The sequence below is a fragment of the Oncorhynchus masou genome, chromosome 1, assembly GCF_036934945.1.
Source record: "Oncorhynchus masou masou isolate Uvic2021 chromosome 1, UVic_Omas_1.1, whole genome shotgun sequence".
NCBI classification, from domain to species: domain Eukaryota; kingdom Metazoa; phylum Chordata; class Actinopteri; order Salmoniformes; family Salmonidae; genus Oncorhynchus; species Oncorhynchus masou.
In genome coordinates, this window is record NC_088212.1 from 43540291 (window position 1) to 43557134 (window position 16844).

Sequence of the window (16844 nt, forward strand, 5' to 3'; positions counted from 1 at the left end):
TGTCAGGCCTGGTCTGTACTAAATCTTATTGAAAATAGTATTTGAATAATTGTTAGCATTTTTACATTGTTACAGAAGTAAGAATCATTGTCAATCACGTAGCCTACTTTGTGTGGGTTTTGAAATACTGTCTGAATATTGTCTGGTCACATTTTTGATTTTTAAAAATATAAGTATAATATATTATTACTTGGTACATTTTACTATATTTTGTTGTGATGAGTGTTAGTGTCTTTACATAGAAGACAAAATGAATGTAATTCAGATTGTTGTCATATTAAAACCTCTTAAGGATATTTTGTGTTACTTACAACCTCATGCTAACCACAGCCTACGTTAGCTCAACCGTCCCACGGGGGTTACACCGATCCTGTAGAGGTTTTAAAGTCTTAAGATCCTGGACTGCATCTTTAAGTAAAGGTCAACTTATCTCAAGTCTGAATAGGACCTTTAAAGAATTAAAAGAGACTAAAAAACAGATCAGTCAATTTAAATAAAAAAAGTTTATTAACAATGTAAAATAACATAACTTTTTATTTCAGCTTTGACTACAGTACTGTACCTTCTCCATGCTCTACACATTTAGCACTATTATTAATAAGCAAGACCCATGCTGAGTCCCCACAGCCCCGCACTGACTGTGCCTTAGAGGGAGACGCCACCTGCTTATGCCAACCAAGACTTCACCACACTATCCCAACCTGGAAAATAATTCAGAGCGCATCGCTTAGAGAGTATGTATATACACAATTCTAAGGTCTCAATTTAAAGATAGATATTGCATGTGCAAAGGAGTTCATCTTTTTTGAGTATTGTATATTCCTCCTTGAAGATGGAAAGTAAAAGTTGGGTGCAGGTTTTTTGTTCCTGGAAGACTAAATAAAAAGGTCAGTACAGAAAGTACAGGGATGGCAAGAAATGGAAAACAGTAGAGCGAAACATGACTTTCTGTGCTCTGTTCTGCTCCATACCTTCTATCTAGCAGTGTGTCCATATATACTGCAAGTGTTGTACTTGGTAACATTGTTTTTGACACCAACTTGCAGATCATATTGTGTCCCACACACACCATTCATTCATCAATTCAGCTTTATGGAAGAAAATAATGTTGACAGTAGCTATGTTTCCATTAACTTGTCAATTTGTTTCAATTTTACTATCTTGTGTTGATAAAAATAGCTGGGCATGACGTCACACCTAAAAAAAAAATGCTTTTCCCGTTAAAACCTAACGTGTCGAATAAAATGTAGTGTTTGAAGTGTTTCCATTACCCATTTAGGCAAATGACACAAATAAATTGGCGACAGCCTGTATGCCAGCTATTTGTTTCATGTCTCAGGTAGCCCGCAAAAGCCAGCATGGAAAGAATGCAATAATAAATAATTTACTAATATTAGCCATATTTGAAACTTTCACTCCTGTAGATCTGAAATAATTGGATTGTGAAACTTTCCTGCCAACCAGAAAAGCAAGGCGAAACAATTCAGGTATTCTTGAAAGTCAGGACAATATCTGCCATTTCCATTACACACGTCACAATATTTTCTTTTGCGAATTTGCCTTTGTCGAATAAACCTGGGTCAATGGAAACCTGCCTACTGTTTCAAATGGTCTCTCTCCTGAAAACCTGACAAAATAAACAAACCGAAAAACTCTGACAAAAGGAAAAATCAGTTGTAATACATTTAAAATATGTTTATGACTCTTCGTTTCATTACATTGCAATTACAATTCATCTTTGTATTACAAAATTAAAAATGGGGTAGGTAGCCTTTTTAACAAAAGAGAGAAATGTATCGTATATTGGAAATGGCAGTAATAGATCGGTGGGAGACACAAGTGGTGAAGGATTGTGGTTAATGGTGTCTTTGTTGCCAAAGTAATGCTTCACGTGATGTGTTGTTCATGACACATACATAAATAACAGTGTCATAATTGCATCGTAAAGTGTCATAACACATTCCAAAACATGACATACTATGCTATTTCCGTTATGGGGCACTGGTATGACTGTCAATATCTTATGACACTATGTCATAAAGCAAATAAATATATTGGTCATGACAGGCAAATATAAGTCATTCTAGTTAACATACGTTTTTATAAAAATGTTGTCACATTTTGGCATGTCTTATGACACTACGATTTTCTTTGGACACTTATGGTTGTGCCATGAACTACACTTCAAGTAAAACGTCACCGTTGCTCCTTCAACCCAGGAAGGCGGGGCCCTTAGCTGGTTACCAGGCAACAGAGCCCAAAGAACCGCCTCTTCCTCTGTCCGACCAGTGGGTAAGGAGTCAGGTTCAGCAAGCTGCTGTCATCTGGGTACAAACACAGACAAGACAATTATAAGTTCAAACTCATCTTAAAGTCATTTCAACGGTGTATTTAACACACATAAGATCCAAGCATATAGAAACCATATGTGCGCTCCAGTCGAGGCCCTACCTTGGTTCTTCAGTGGTAAAGGCATCGTCTCCCTGAGTTTACTGAGAAGGTTCTTCATCTCTCTCATGTCCCTATGAAATCATATTTACATAGTGCTAATATGTGTCTTGCTGATGTATTCAGAATTATGGTAATAACACCAACGCACGCACGCACACACACACACAATAGGCCCACCTCTCAGTATTGTCTATGTCTGTGGCGACTAGCCAGCAGAGCTGATGACAATCCATTGGGGAGGAGGAGGTGTCTTCTAGAATGGGTATGTCTGAGCTCTCATCTACCTTACTGTCAATCCTGGAAGGCCCACAGGAATCTTTCCCTGGAACACACACACACACACTTAATAATAGTAATGTAACAGTAATTACATGTTTTACACAGTAAACAGTAGGGGTGTAATAGTTCACCAAACGCAAAGTTCGGTCGGTATATATATATATATATATATATAGATAGATAGAGGTTTTGGGGTCATGGTTGCAATACAGTGGAAAAATGAAATTCAACAGTTACTGTAGTTCATTTTTGTTTCTTTGGCATAATACGTTAAATTAAAAAGCACCCTATTTGTGGCCCAAGTCCAGTTTATGTGACATCATTCACAATGTTCCTGGCATTGTCTATTGTGACAGGGACTGTTATTTTGGGCCTCAAATAAAAGGTCTAAAAAGTTGGACTAGTTCTGAAATGGAAAATGGGGCTTTCCCACCCGGACAAATATGCATAAATAAATTTTTCAATATAGACGTTGTCGGATCCGAGTGAGGGAAGCAGCAGAAAATCCCATTTGTAAGCTATTTTATTAACTAGACCTGATACAGTGCAAGGAAGAGCAGGCTAATTGAGTCTGCATGGGCCTTCTTCCTGTCCTACAGTTACAAATAACTACACTTCCATTCAGATTAAATAGCAGCCTACCTGTTTGCTCTTGTTAGTTATAGCATATACTTCTCATTTAACTTTTAATTCATTTTCATTATGTGCACATAGGCTGTAGTAGTTTTAACGTATTCAGCTCAGATTTACTTACGAGGTAATGGCATGCAACACAGCGTAGGCAAAGCCTACAAGCCTAGTGTTTTTATTTTTTTGTAAACAAAATAAATTATGTATGCATTCAGGTTCACAGTGTGGACCGAACTGAGATCCTCGTGCCGAACCAATCGGTACAAATATGTGTAGCATTACAGCCCTAGTAAACAGTGAATTGTAGCTGAAATTGGATTGATTTGAATCTGTGTAAATATATCAAGTGTTCTCTAGCTGTCCTGTGCAGCTTCAGGGATCCCATCAGACAAGCAGACCTATGTAGGCTTCACGTCTCTGGCTATGATAGTGCTATGAAGGCTCTACGTCAGGTTACAATTTCATGTTGTTTTTTGTGAGGTATTCCCTACCTTTCCTGTGGAGCTGCAGGGACCCCAGCAGACAGACAGACTTGAGCATCTCCGTGATGTACATCTCCAGACAGCATTGCAGCTGGATGAAGAGCCTGCAGATCTCTGGGTGGATCTCTCCGTCCTCAGGCCTGTGGGACCAACACACACATGGCAATCAATATCGAGATTACCCATGAGATAAGATGTTTACAAATGAATAAAAAAATGAAATGTCTTAAGTCAATAAGTATTCAACCCTTTTGTTATGGCAAGCCTACATAGGAGTAAAAATTTGCTTAACAAGTTGCATGGACTGACTCCGTGTGCAATAATAGTTATTAACATGATTTTATAATGACTACCTCATCTCTGTACCCCACACATACAGATAATTGTAAGGTCCTTTATCCGAGCAGTGAATTTCAACCACAAAAGAGCAGGGAGGTTTTCCAATGCCTAGCGAAAAAGGGCACCAACACAACACATCATTGAGTACTACACTTAATATTTTTAAGCATGGTGTTGGCTGCATCATGTTATGTGTATGACTCCAACACCATCATTCCGTTTGCAGACAACACAACAGTGGTAGGCCTGATCACTGACAACGACGAGACAGCCTATCGGGAGGAGGTCAGAGACCTGGCAAAGTGGTGCCAGAAAAACAACCTATCCCTCAACGTAACCAAGACTAAGGAGATGATTGTGGACTACGGGAAAAAGCAGGACCTCTACACCAAGGTGGTGTCAGAGGAAGGCCCCGAAAATTGTCAAAGACCCCAGCCATAGACTGTTCTCTCTACTACCGCATGGCAAGAGGTATTGGAGTGCCAAGTCTAGGACAAGAAGGCTTCTCAACAGTTTTTACCCCCAAGCCATAAGACTCCTGAACAGGTAATCAAATGGCTACCCAGACTATTTGGATTGTGTGCCCCCCAGCCCCTCTTTCTACGCTGCTGCTACTCTCTGTTTATCATATACAGTGGGGCAAAAAAGTATTTAGTCAGCCACCAATTGTGCAAGTTCTCCCACTTAAAAAGATGAGAGAGGCCTGTAATTTTCATCATAGGTACACTTTTTTATTTCACCAGGTAGGCTAGTTGAGAACAAGTTCTCATTTACAACTGCGACCTGGCCAAGATAAAGCATAGCAGTGTGAACAGACAACACAAAGTTACACATGGAGTAAACAATAAACAAGTCAATAACACAGTAGAAAAAAAAGAGTCTATATACATTGTGTGCAAAAGGCATGAGGAAGTAGGCGAATAATTACAATTTAGCAGATTAACACTGGAGTGATAAATGATAAAATGGTCATGTGCAGGTAGAGATATGGATGGTGGCTTTAGGGATGGTCAGTGAGATACACCTGCTGAAGCGCGTGCTACGGGTGGGTGTCGCCATCGTGACCAGTGAACTGAGATAAGGCGGAGCTTTACCTAGCATGGACTTAGCACTTCAACACTTTACCTAGCACTTCAACTATGACAGACAAAATGAGAAAAAAAAATTCCAGAAAATCACATTGTAGGATTTTTAATTAATTTATTTGCAAATTATGGTGGAAAATAAGTATTTAGTCAATAACAAAAGTTTCTCAATACTTTGTTATACACCCTTTGTTGGCAATGACAGAAGTCAAACGTTTTCTGTAAGTCTTCACAAGGTTCACACACTGTTGCTGGTATTTTGGCCCATCCCTCCATGCAGATCTCCTCTAGAGCAGTGATGTTTTGGGGCTGGTGCTGGGCAACACGGACTTTCAACTCCCTCCAAAGATTTTCTATGGGGTTGAGATCTGGAGACTGGCTAGGCCACTCCAGGACCTTGAAATGCTTCTTACGAAGCCGCCACTCCGTTGCCCGGGCAGTGTGTTTGGGATCATTGTCATGCTGAAAGACCCAGCCACATTTCTTCTTCAATGCCCTTGCTGATGGAAGGTTTTCACTCAAAATCTCACGATACATGGCCCCATTCATTCTTTCCTTTACACGGATCAGTCGTCCTGGTCCCTTTGCAGAAAAACAGCCCCAAAGCATGATGTTTCCACCCCCATGCTTCACAGTAGGTATGGTGTTCTTTGGATGCAACTCAGCATTCTTTGTCCTCCAAACACGACAAGTTGAGTTACCAAAAAGTTCTATTTTGGTTTCATCTGACCATATGACATTCTCCCAATCTTCTTCTGGATCATCCAAATGCTCTCTAGCAAACTTCAGACGGGCCTGGACATGTACTGGCTAAGCAGGGGGACACGTCTGGCACTGCAGGATTTGAGTCCCTGGCGGCGTAGTGTATTACTGATGGTAGGCTTTGTTACTTTGGTCCGAGCTCTCTGCAGGTCATTCACTAGGTCCCCCGTGTGGTTCTGGGATTTTTGCTCACCGTTCTTGTGATCATTTTGAGCCCACGGGGTGAGATCTTGCGTGGAGCCCCAGATCGAGGGAGATTATCAGTGGTCTTGTATGTCTTCCATTTCCTAATAATTGCTCCCACAGTTGATTTCTTCAAACCAAGCTGCTTACCTATTGCAGATGCAGTCTTCCCAGCCTGGTCCAGGACTACAATTTTGTTTCTGGTGTCCTTTGACAGCTCTTTGGTCTTGGCCATAGTGGAGTTTGGAGTGTGACTGTTTGAGGTTGTGGACAGTTGTCTTTTATACTGATAACAACTTCAAACAGGTGTCATTAATACAGGTAACGAGTGGAGGACAGAGAAGCCTCTTAAAGAAGAAGTTACAGGTCTGTGAGAGCCAGAAATCTTGCTTGTTTGTAGGTGACCAAATACTTATTTTCCACCATAATTTGCAAATAAATTCATTAAAAATCCTACAATGTGATTTCCCAGATTTTTTTTCTCATTTTGCCTGTCATAGTTGAAGTGTACCTATGATGAAAATTACAGGCCTCTTACGTGGGAGAACTGCACAATTGGTGGATGACTAAATACTTTTTTGCCCCACTGTATATCTCTGGTTAATAAAGCCAAATCAACATATTTATTGAATTGTGTATTGGAGAGCGGTGGTAATCCAGTCAACTTCTGCAAAGTGGTCAAATCTTTGAAGCAAAACCCCACCCTCGTTGCCACCGCAGGTTGACATACTAGTCCCATACTAGACCAAATGTTTGTGTGTAGTGTATAACCATTTTGATTCAGCTGGCCACCTGTTTGAAAGGATAGTCTATAAAAATGTATGTCATTCCAAAACAGGCAGTCCTTTTGTCACCTCAGAACAGATTGTAAAGAATGATGCTCTAACAGACTCACATCATTTATTTTCATTTCAACCATTTGATGTCTATAATGTATTAAGTACCTTGCTAAAGATTGATGAAAAACATCCACAGGGTTGATTTACCTGACCCCTTCTTACTACCGCTCTCTGCCCCACTCATTGTTGAATCTTTAACCTGTATTTTTTACTTAGTAATTGCTACTGGTGTTATCCCTAAGATTTGGAAAGAGGCACATTCATGTCCTCCCCCTACATACAGTAAGGGCAGAAATCCTTACTGCCCAATCTTCAAGTTATCTTGACTAGACAAGGTATTAGAATCCCTGACCAAATCTCAGTTAACTTCTTGGCGAACCCAACCCGTTAGCGGGATCATTTATCAACAACATCCTCTGAATTGCAGAGTGCAAATATTTAATGTTTATGAAATCACAAGTGCAATATAGCAAAACACAGCTTAGCTTGTTGTTAAACCACCTGGTGTGTCAGATTTCAAAAAAGCTTTACAGTGAAAGCTATCCAAGTGTTTATGTAAGGACATCTCTCTCAGCAGACAAAACATTACAAACTGCTAGCAGCAAAGTAGATTGACACGAAAGTCAGAAAAGCAATCAAATGAATCGCTTACATTTGATGATCTTCGGATGTTTGCACTCACGAGACTCCGAGTTACACAATAAATGTTCCTTTTGTTCCATAAAGATTATTTTTATATCCAAAATATCTCCATTTGGTTTGCGAGTTATGTTCAGTAATCCACAGGCTCGAGGGGTCACGAAGGGGCAGAAGAAATTTCCAAATAGTATCCGTAAAGTTTATAAAAAACGTTTGACATGTTTCTACAATCAATCAGGTCGTTTTTACAATAAATAATCGATAATATTTCAACCGGACAGTAGCTTTTTCAATAGGAGAGAAAATATCTGCTCCAAGCTGTTGGCGCATACAAAACTCTGCTGGCACCCAGCCATCCACTGACGCGATGTGATCGTTCTCGCTCATTTTTCAGAATAAAAGTCTGAAACTATGTCTAAAGACTGTTTACACCATGTGGAAGCCATAGGGAAGGGAATCTGGTTGATATCCCTTTAAATGGAGGGAAGGCATGCAATGGAACAGGGAGGTTTCAAAATAGAAGGCACTTCTTCTTTGGATTTTCCTCAGGGTTTTGCCTGCAATATCAGTTCTGTTATACTCACAGACAATATTTTGACAGTTTTGGTAACTTTAGAGTGTTTTCTATCCTAATCTGACAATTATATGCATATTCTAGATTCTGGGCCTGAGAAATAGGCAGTTTCAAGAACTTTTTAACTTCTCACTCTATTTTAAATATGTACTAATCTGTTTTTAGATCTGGACATATCACTGTTTCAGCCACTATGCTTGTTTAAGATGTGTTAAATTACCTAGATCATATAAAACATTGTGCTGCCTTATAGACCATTCCAAGGCATTTGACACCATTGACCCTTCCCTACTCATTCAAAAACTGGATAAGGAGTCTTGCAAATGGTTTAAGAACTATTTGACAGACATGACACAATGTGTGCCTTCTGATGGTGTCAAGTCTAGATTCCTTGATATTATGAAGTGTTGATTTTGTTACCTGTTCTCGTTACTATTTACACAAATGACATTGGTCTATGTATTAAATCCTGTAATATTCATCTGTATGCAGACGATACGGTTATGTGTGCCATTACACCGAATGTTGACCAAGCTTTGTTAAAGCTGCAATCTGATTTTGGCGGTCCTATTCTGTGAGCTTGTGTGGCCTATCACATTGCGGCTGAGCCATTACTGCTCCTAGATGTTTCCACTTGACAATAACAGCACCGACAATTGACCGGGGCAGCTCTAGCAGGGCAGAAATTTGACCTACTGACTTGTTGGAAAGGAGGCATCTTATGATGAGGCCACGTTGAAAGTCACTGACCTCTTCAGTAAGGCCATTCTACTGCCAATGTTTGTCTACGGAGATTGCATGGCTGTGTGTTTGATTTTATACACCTGTCAGCAAACAGTTGTGGCTGAAATATCAGAATCCACAAATTTGAAGGAGTGACCGCCTACTTTTGTATACAGTTGAAGTTGGAGGTTTACATACACGTTAGCCAAATACATTTAAACTCAGTAATTCACAATTCCTGACATTTAATCCTAGTAAAAATTCCCTGTTTTAGGTCAGTTAGGATCACCACTTTATTTTAAGAATGTGAAATGTCAGCATAATAGTAGAGAGAATAATTTATTTCAGCTTTTATTTCTTTCATCACATTCCCAGTGGTTCAGAAGTTTACATACACTCAATTAGTATTTGGTAGCATTGCCTTTAAATGATTTAACTTGGGTCAAACGTTTCGGGTAGCCTTCCACAAGCTTCCCATAATAAGTTTGGTGAATTTTGGCCCATTCCTCCTGACAGAGCTGGTGTAACTGAGTCAGGTTTGTCTGTCTCCTGGCTCGCACACGGTTTTTCAGTTCTGCCCACAGATTTTCTATAGGATTGAGGTCAGGGCTTTGTGATGGCCACTCCAATACCTTGACTTCATTGTCCTTAAGCCATTTTGCCACATCTTTGGGAAGTTTGCGTTGGGTCATTGTCCATTTGGAAGACCCATTTGAGACCAAGCTTTAACTTCCTGACTGATGTCTTGAGATGTTGCTTCAATATATCCACATAATTTTCCCTCCTCATGATGCCATCTATTTTGTGAAGTGCACCAGTCCCTCCTGCAGCAAAGCACCCCCACAACAGGATGCTGCCACCCCCGTGCTTCACGGTTGGGATGGTGTCTTCGGCTTGCAAGCCTCCCCCTTTTTCCTCCAAACATAACGATGGTCATTATGGCCAAACAGTTCTATTTTTGTTTCATCAGACCAGAGGACATTTTTCCAAAAATTATGATCTTTGTCCCCATGTGCAGTTGCAAACCGTAGTCTGGCTTTTTTAATGGTGGTTTTGGAAAAGTGGCTTCTTCCTTGCTGAGCAGCCTTTCAGGTTATGTTGATATAGGACTTGTTTTACTGTGGAAAAAGATATTTTTGTTCCAGTTTCCTCCAGAATCTTCACAAGATCCTTTGATGTTGTTCTGGGATTGATTTGCACTTTCTGCATCAAAGTACGTTCATCTCTAGGAGACAGAACACCTCTCCTTCCTGAGTGGTATGACGGCTGCGTGGTCCCATGGTGTTTATACTTGCGTACTATTGTTTGTACAGATGAAAATGTTAACTTCAGGCATTTGGAAATTGCTCCCAAGGATGAACCAAACTTGCGGAGGTCTACAATTTTTTGTCTGAGGTCTTGGCTGATTTATTTTGATTTTCCCATGATGTCAAGCAAAGAGGCACTGAGTTAGAAGGTAGGCCTTGATATACATCCACAGGTTCACCTCGAATTGACTCAAATTATGTCAATTAGCCTGTCAGAAGCTTCTAAAGCCATGACATAATTTTCTGGAATTTTCCAAGCTGTTTAAATGCACTGTCAACTTAGTGTATGTAAACTTCTGACCCGCTGGAATTGTGATACAGTGAATTGTAAGTGAAATAATCTCTCTGTAAACAATTGTTGAAAAAATTACTTGTGCTATGCACAAAGTAGATGTCCTAACCGACTTGCCAAAACTATAGTTTGTTAACAAGGAATTTGTGGAGTGGTTGAAAAATAAGTTTTAATGATTCTAACCTAAGTGTATGTAAACTTCCGACTTCAACTGTGTATAGTGCACCCCTTATCTCACCTCATTTGTTCACATCGTATATAGACTCTACTGTATTATTGACTGTTTTACTCCATGTGCAACTCTGTGTCGAACTGCTTTGCTTTATCTTGGCCAGGTTGCAATTGTAAATGAGAACTTGTTCTCAACTTGCCTACCTGGTTAAATAAAGGTGAAATAAAAAAAATCTATGAAAAACCTCACTTCCCTGCTGAAATATAAAAATCTGAGATACCAAATCCGTTGGGCAGGGTTGATTTACTCGAGGTCACACTTGTCTCCACAAAGTTTGGTAAATCCTACCTTTTGTTTTAATGGGCCATAGTTATGGAATACCTTACAAAACAAATTACAACTGGATTCATGTGGTAGATAGGGTCATTTAAAACGCTGTTGGCAAATAAAGTTAATACATTTAAAAAAAACATGCATATCCATAGTGTGTTCTACGCTGCAATCACAAAAATGTACAGATCAGTCAGATCAAAAATCAAAGCTCACACAGGCCACTCTAAACTGCAAGCAGAGTCTGAAACCGAAGTAACATTTCCAAGCTGAAGTTTTTAAATGAAGGCTGTGGCCCATGTCTGTGAGAGAGAACAATAGTTGTCTTTCAACACCACGGACAGCGACAGCTACTTACCCCGAAATGACTGACAGGCTCTGGTGTGCAGCTCTTGCCATCTCACAGCCTTTAGTTCGCGTCTTGTGCATCTCAGCCCGTATTGAGGGGCAGTCGACGGAGATCTCGCCAATTGTGATGACCAGTTCACGATACAGGGCCACAAGTGTGTTAAACTCCTGGACGATCTGGGGGGAAAATGAAATAAACCTGATTTAAGATTATTTGGACCTGGGATATAGGTTCCTCTGTCACGAGCCACAGCAAGACCTTGCAAAGTTCTTCCATGTAAAGTGCATTCGGAAAGTATTTAGATAGCTTTACTTTTTCCAACCAATTTACGTTACAGCCTTATTCTAAAATGGATGAAATGCCCCCCGAATCAATCAACACACAATACCCCATAATGACAAAGCAACAACTGTTTTTTAGATTTTTTGGGCCAATTTATAAAAAATAAACTGAAATATCACATTTACATAAGTATTCAGACCCATTACTCAGTACTTTGTTGAAGCACCTTTGGCATTGATTACAGCCTTGAGTCTTCTTGGGTATGATGCTACAAGCTTGGCACACCTGTATTTGGGGAGTTTCTCCCATTCTTCTCAGATCCTGTCAAGCTCGGTCAGGTTGGATGGGGAGCGTTGCTGCACAGCTATTTTCAGATCTCTCCATGGATGTTCGATTAGGTTCAAGTCCGGGCTCTGACTGGGCCACTCAAGGATACTCAGAGATTTGTCCTGAAGCCACTCCTGCATTGTCTTGGCTGTGTGCTTAGGGTCGTTGTCCTGTTGGAAGGTTAACCTTCGCCCAGTCTGAGGTACCGAGCACTCTGGAGCAGGTTTTCGTCAAGAATCTCTCTGTACTTTGCTCCTTTCATCTTTCCTTTGATCCTGACTAGTCTACCAGTCCCTGCCGCTAAAAAACCTCCCCACAGCATGATGCTGCCACCACCATACTTCACCTTAGGGATGGTACCAGGTTTCCTCCAGATGTGACACTTGGTATTCAGGCCAAAGAGTTCAATCCTGGTTATATCAGAACAGAGAATCTTGCTTCTCATGGTCTGAGAGTCCTCTATGTGCCTTTTGGCAAACTTCAAGCAGGCTGTCATGTGCCTTTTACTGAGGAGTGGCTTCCGTCTGGCTACTCTACCATAAAGGACTGATTGGTGGAGTGCTGCAGAGATGGTTGTCCTTCTGGAAGTTTCTGTCATCTCCACAGAGGAATTCTGGAGTTCTGTCAGAGTGACCATTGGGTTCTTGGTCTCCTCCCTGACCAAGGCCCTTCTCCCCCGATTGTTCAGTTTGGCCTGACGGCCAGCTCTAGGAAGAGTCTTGGTGGTTCCAAACTGCTTCCATTTAAGAATTATGGAGGCCACTGTGTTCTTGGGGACCTCCAAATGCTGCAAAAAAGAATGTTGGTACCATTCCCCAGATCTGTTCCTCCACACGATCCTGTCTTGGAGCTCTATGGACAATTACTTCGACCTGATTTTTGCTCTGACATGCACTGTCAACTTTGGGACCTTATATAGACAGTTGCCTTTCCAAATTATGTCCAATCAACTTAAATTTACCACAGGTGGACTCCAATCAAGTTGTAGAAACATCTCAAAGATGATCAATGGAAACAGGATGAACATGTGCTCAATTTGGAGTATGAAAGCAAAGGGTCTGAATACTTATGTAAATAAAGGTATTTCTGTTATTTATTTGTAAAAAAAAATGTTAACACATTTAAAAAAAAAAAAAAGTTTTCACTTCATCATTATGGGGTAATGTGTGTAGATTGACGAGGGAAACATTTAAAAAAAAAAACAATTTTAGAATAAGGCTGTAACATATCAAAATGTGGCAAAAGTCAAGTGGTCTAAATACAAGTGGTCTAAATGCACTTTAGGTGAGATATTGCAGGCTACTGTAAACATGTGGCTTTCTCATGGGCAATTGTAAACATTTCACCAGCAGACACAGTTGCAATAGGCCTACTTGCGACAGCAGTTGCCAGAACAACATATTGACTTGTAGGTTAGATCATAGCAATAGTCATCCTTTTTTCACAGGTGGGCTGTCAATTTAGCAGCTTTAGGTTTTTACAGTGGGCACACAATGAAGACTTCCGCACTGCAGGTTCAATAACTACCTTAGCTATTCAGCACCATCCTATGGACAGCAGCTCCACGCCTTTCAGTCCATTGTTCCTCTCTAAACCAGAGCATATATTGAATAAATTGACAGCCATTTCCAAAAAAGCACGGATCCCTGAACAGGGGTATTATTCTAACCACAATACAAAAGATAGGCATCAATATTGATGCCTAACAACATTAGGAATATAGGATATGAAATGACAAAGTGAACGTACCTATGTACAATTAATTAATTATTAATTGATGACAACACATTATGCTAAGTTCGGGCTAGGCGCATCGAACGAAGTAGAGCATTGAATCCTTTGGACGGGACAACGCTTTTCATTTCTACCAGCGCTCGAGACTCAGGAGCATTCTGCTGTTCTCCGGGTACTGAGACTCAATGACGTTCACTGGTGCACAGTATGAACGGGGAGAGAATACATATGGACGGTTCTGCAAACACCTGTCAAATCAGTGGCCATCTGCGTCCATCAAAACAGAGCCGTTAGACAACACTAATGTAGGCGATATCGGAGATCACCCCAAAATCCTTGTCAGTCGGGCATTCAACACTTGATGCTCCAAAATGCAAATCCCACCATCGCAATCAATGACAAAAAAAACGTGTAAAAAAAACATGAGCAGGTCAATTTGTCTTCTCTGCAACAACAGCAACGCAAATGGATTTTATTTGCACCAGACAATAGGCCTACATACAATGGAGGGGGGGGGGGGGCATTTGCAGTTTGTTGCAGTTTAAACAGCTAATATCAGTGCAAACGAATGAAATTACTTTCCAGAAAGAAATAAAGAAAGGGGTGGATGAACACGCGACTTTAGCTGCAACATGCAGAGGAAATAAACATTGTGAGGTAAATGGCGCGAGCTCGATACCTACCATTCTACAGTCTGTCACGGCGCGCTGGGCTTTGCGTGTGCTCTCCGTGCTCTCCCTCCTCTCCGGGTCTCGGTAGGAAGCCTTGCCGATCTGGAAGATGTTCCCGGCGGATCTGGGGCGGTTCTTGCGCCCATTCGGTGCAGAACTCATGCATACACATCCAGTAGTAAAACAGCTCTAATACAGAACGTTAAACCCCACCACCACCAATATCCTGTTCTCTCTCGTTTGTGGGCTAGGCTGTTTTGGTGACGAGACAGTTTATCTGTGGTTTATTATTGCTCTCTCGCTCTACCTCTCTCTGCTGTCTAAGAAAAATCTGATGTTTTTTTCTCTCTAAGAAAAAGTCTAAGAAAGTCTAAGAAAAAGCAGAAATGTTTGCAGGCATTCCTCAGAGCGCAGAAGTACCGGATGAGCGCTCGCGACTCCTCTCCGCATTGCCTCGACTGCAAAGGGGGCGCGAGTCACCTTCACTACAGCTGATAGTATACGGTAACCGAAGCCTATGTACACACCCGACCCGGGATCCAGCGAGCTTAAGTGTCCTTCCTAGCGCACCGCCGCTGTGTTGGTCGGTGGAAAGCAATCGCATTCACTGGCATTCACCAAATGCAACCATTTCTTATAATTGCGCGTTTCCATTAAACACTAATAAGACGGATTGAATAGGATCTTCAGCAATGTATGCAAACCCTCTCTTTTGGAAACGCAAAAACGTCGAAATAAAAAAAGCAATGTCCCTTAATGCAATTCTAACACCTGCTTCATCACTAACCCACTGGAAACCGACTGGAAATATATTCCTGGTTGCCAATATGCCGATTTTGTTCCCAAGGTCTTTTTCTTCGAGTTTCTCCAGCGTGTATCTAACCTTGCCTTGGTGAGACGAGCGGAGCAGTTGCTACAGGCCTGACGTGGCTGGCAACACTGCACACCCATAGGGCAGGAATACTAACTAATAGGACCCAGCAAACCACTGATATAGGCTAGCCTATAGGCTCGGGTGAAATGTGTATTCTCATTCGGCTCGAGTAAAATTTGTATTCTCGTTAAATAGCCTAGTCGGAACATGGACATTGGTTATAATATGAAACAACTGTAGGCCAATTTAAAAATATAAATTAAAGGTATGACTATTAGGCTAAGTCTGGTTCATCCCAGTTTATAGACTTAACCAAAATTCAAAGAAATGTACGTTTTGTACGCTTAATTAATTAACGTTAGTTTGTGACATGGTCAAATATCAGTTAAAACAGGATATCGAGATGACGTCTGGACCTTTATGTGTCGACCTACAATAGATTCAATTCAGTGTCAAAAGTGCATTGCTACAACACCGCTTGCACCTGAACACAGTGTTTTGCGTAGGCTAATTAGTCTGTTTCTAATTTCTTATGTAACATAATTAAACTAATTAAAACAAGAGTTACAATAGACTAGATGTTTGTTTTTTTGTCATATTTAATTACCTAGGCCTGCCGGTCTAAATTGTAGAAATGCGTTGGTTGTTCATTGCGTCTCTTGCGCTCCTCTTCAGGATGCGTGACCATTTATCTCCAAGGAGACAAATTCAAGTTAACAACATACAGTTGGCTCTAGTGCGTCCTCTATGAAAAAAAAATGGCAATAAAGACAGGAGAGCAAGTTCTGCAACAATCACCAGCAGTAGCCTGATACAAATGGATGACAATCTCTCAAGTTTGGAAACAGAGGTACCATGTAACAAACCGGAAGTAGTTCTCACTATTGTACACATTAATTATGTGTACGAAATAGAAGCAAGACCAGAATAACTGGTTGGCAGAGCCGCAAGGTAAAGGTTAGCTAGCTAACGTTTTGAAAAAACACTTAGGCCTAATGAACTTCCGTTGGCTGGATCAAGTCTGGTTGAAATTTCACTCTGTCTAACGTTGGGCAATCTAGCTAGCCTTTGTAAACATTATAATTTCACAAAACTAAATGTTACCTATGCTTTTCTCCCCCAGGTTTGCTACTGCTCTAAAAGTATTACAGTCGCTAAATCCGTTGATAGTTTTCAGTGGTGACTGTCTGAGCCCTTCCTTGCTAAGCACAGTCACCAAGGGAAAGCATATGGTAGATGTTCTAAATAAATTAGTAGGAGTCCACTGTGCCGTGTATGGTAAGTGCTTCTCTCCAACCATGCATTACTGCTTAATTGTACACAAAAATAATCCTGAGGATCCCTTTCTCCAAATTCATTACACAGAACTCACTCACACACACACACAGAGATCCCTCAACTAATAAGGGCTCAATTCAATCCGGATCGCGGTAGTTCAGTTTTACAGGGTGATTGAAATTTAAAGGCAATGTTCCCGTTTTAGCGGAGACTGCATTCACAGTAAATGATGCATTGGTTGC

General features: G+C 40.8%; 1 protein-coding gene across 1 annotated transcript; it reads right to left on the minus strand.

Annotated features, from left to right (window-relative positions):
• Positions 1-484: 484 nt before the first annotated feature.
• rgs7bpa (regulator of G protein signaling 7 binding protein a) lies at positions 485-16162 on the minus strand. Its single transcript, XM_064972626.1, has 6 exons — positions 14463-16162; positions 11446-11612; positions 3852-3982; positions 2629-2773; positions 2452-2522; positions 485-2324 (listed from the first exon to the last, which is right to left on the minus strand). The coding sequence occupies exons 1-6, from the start codon at positions 14610-14612 to the stop codon at positions 2233-2235; spliced, it is 756 nt and encodes a 251-aa protein (XP_064828698.1). The 5' UTR covers positions 14613-16162; the 3' UTR covers positions 485-2232.
• Positions 16163-16844: the final 682 nt, after the last annotated feature.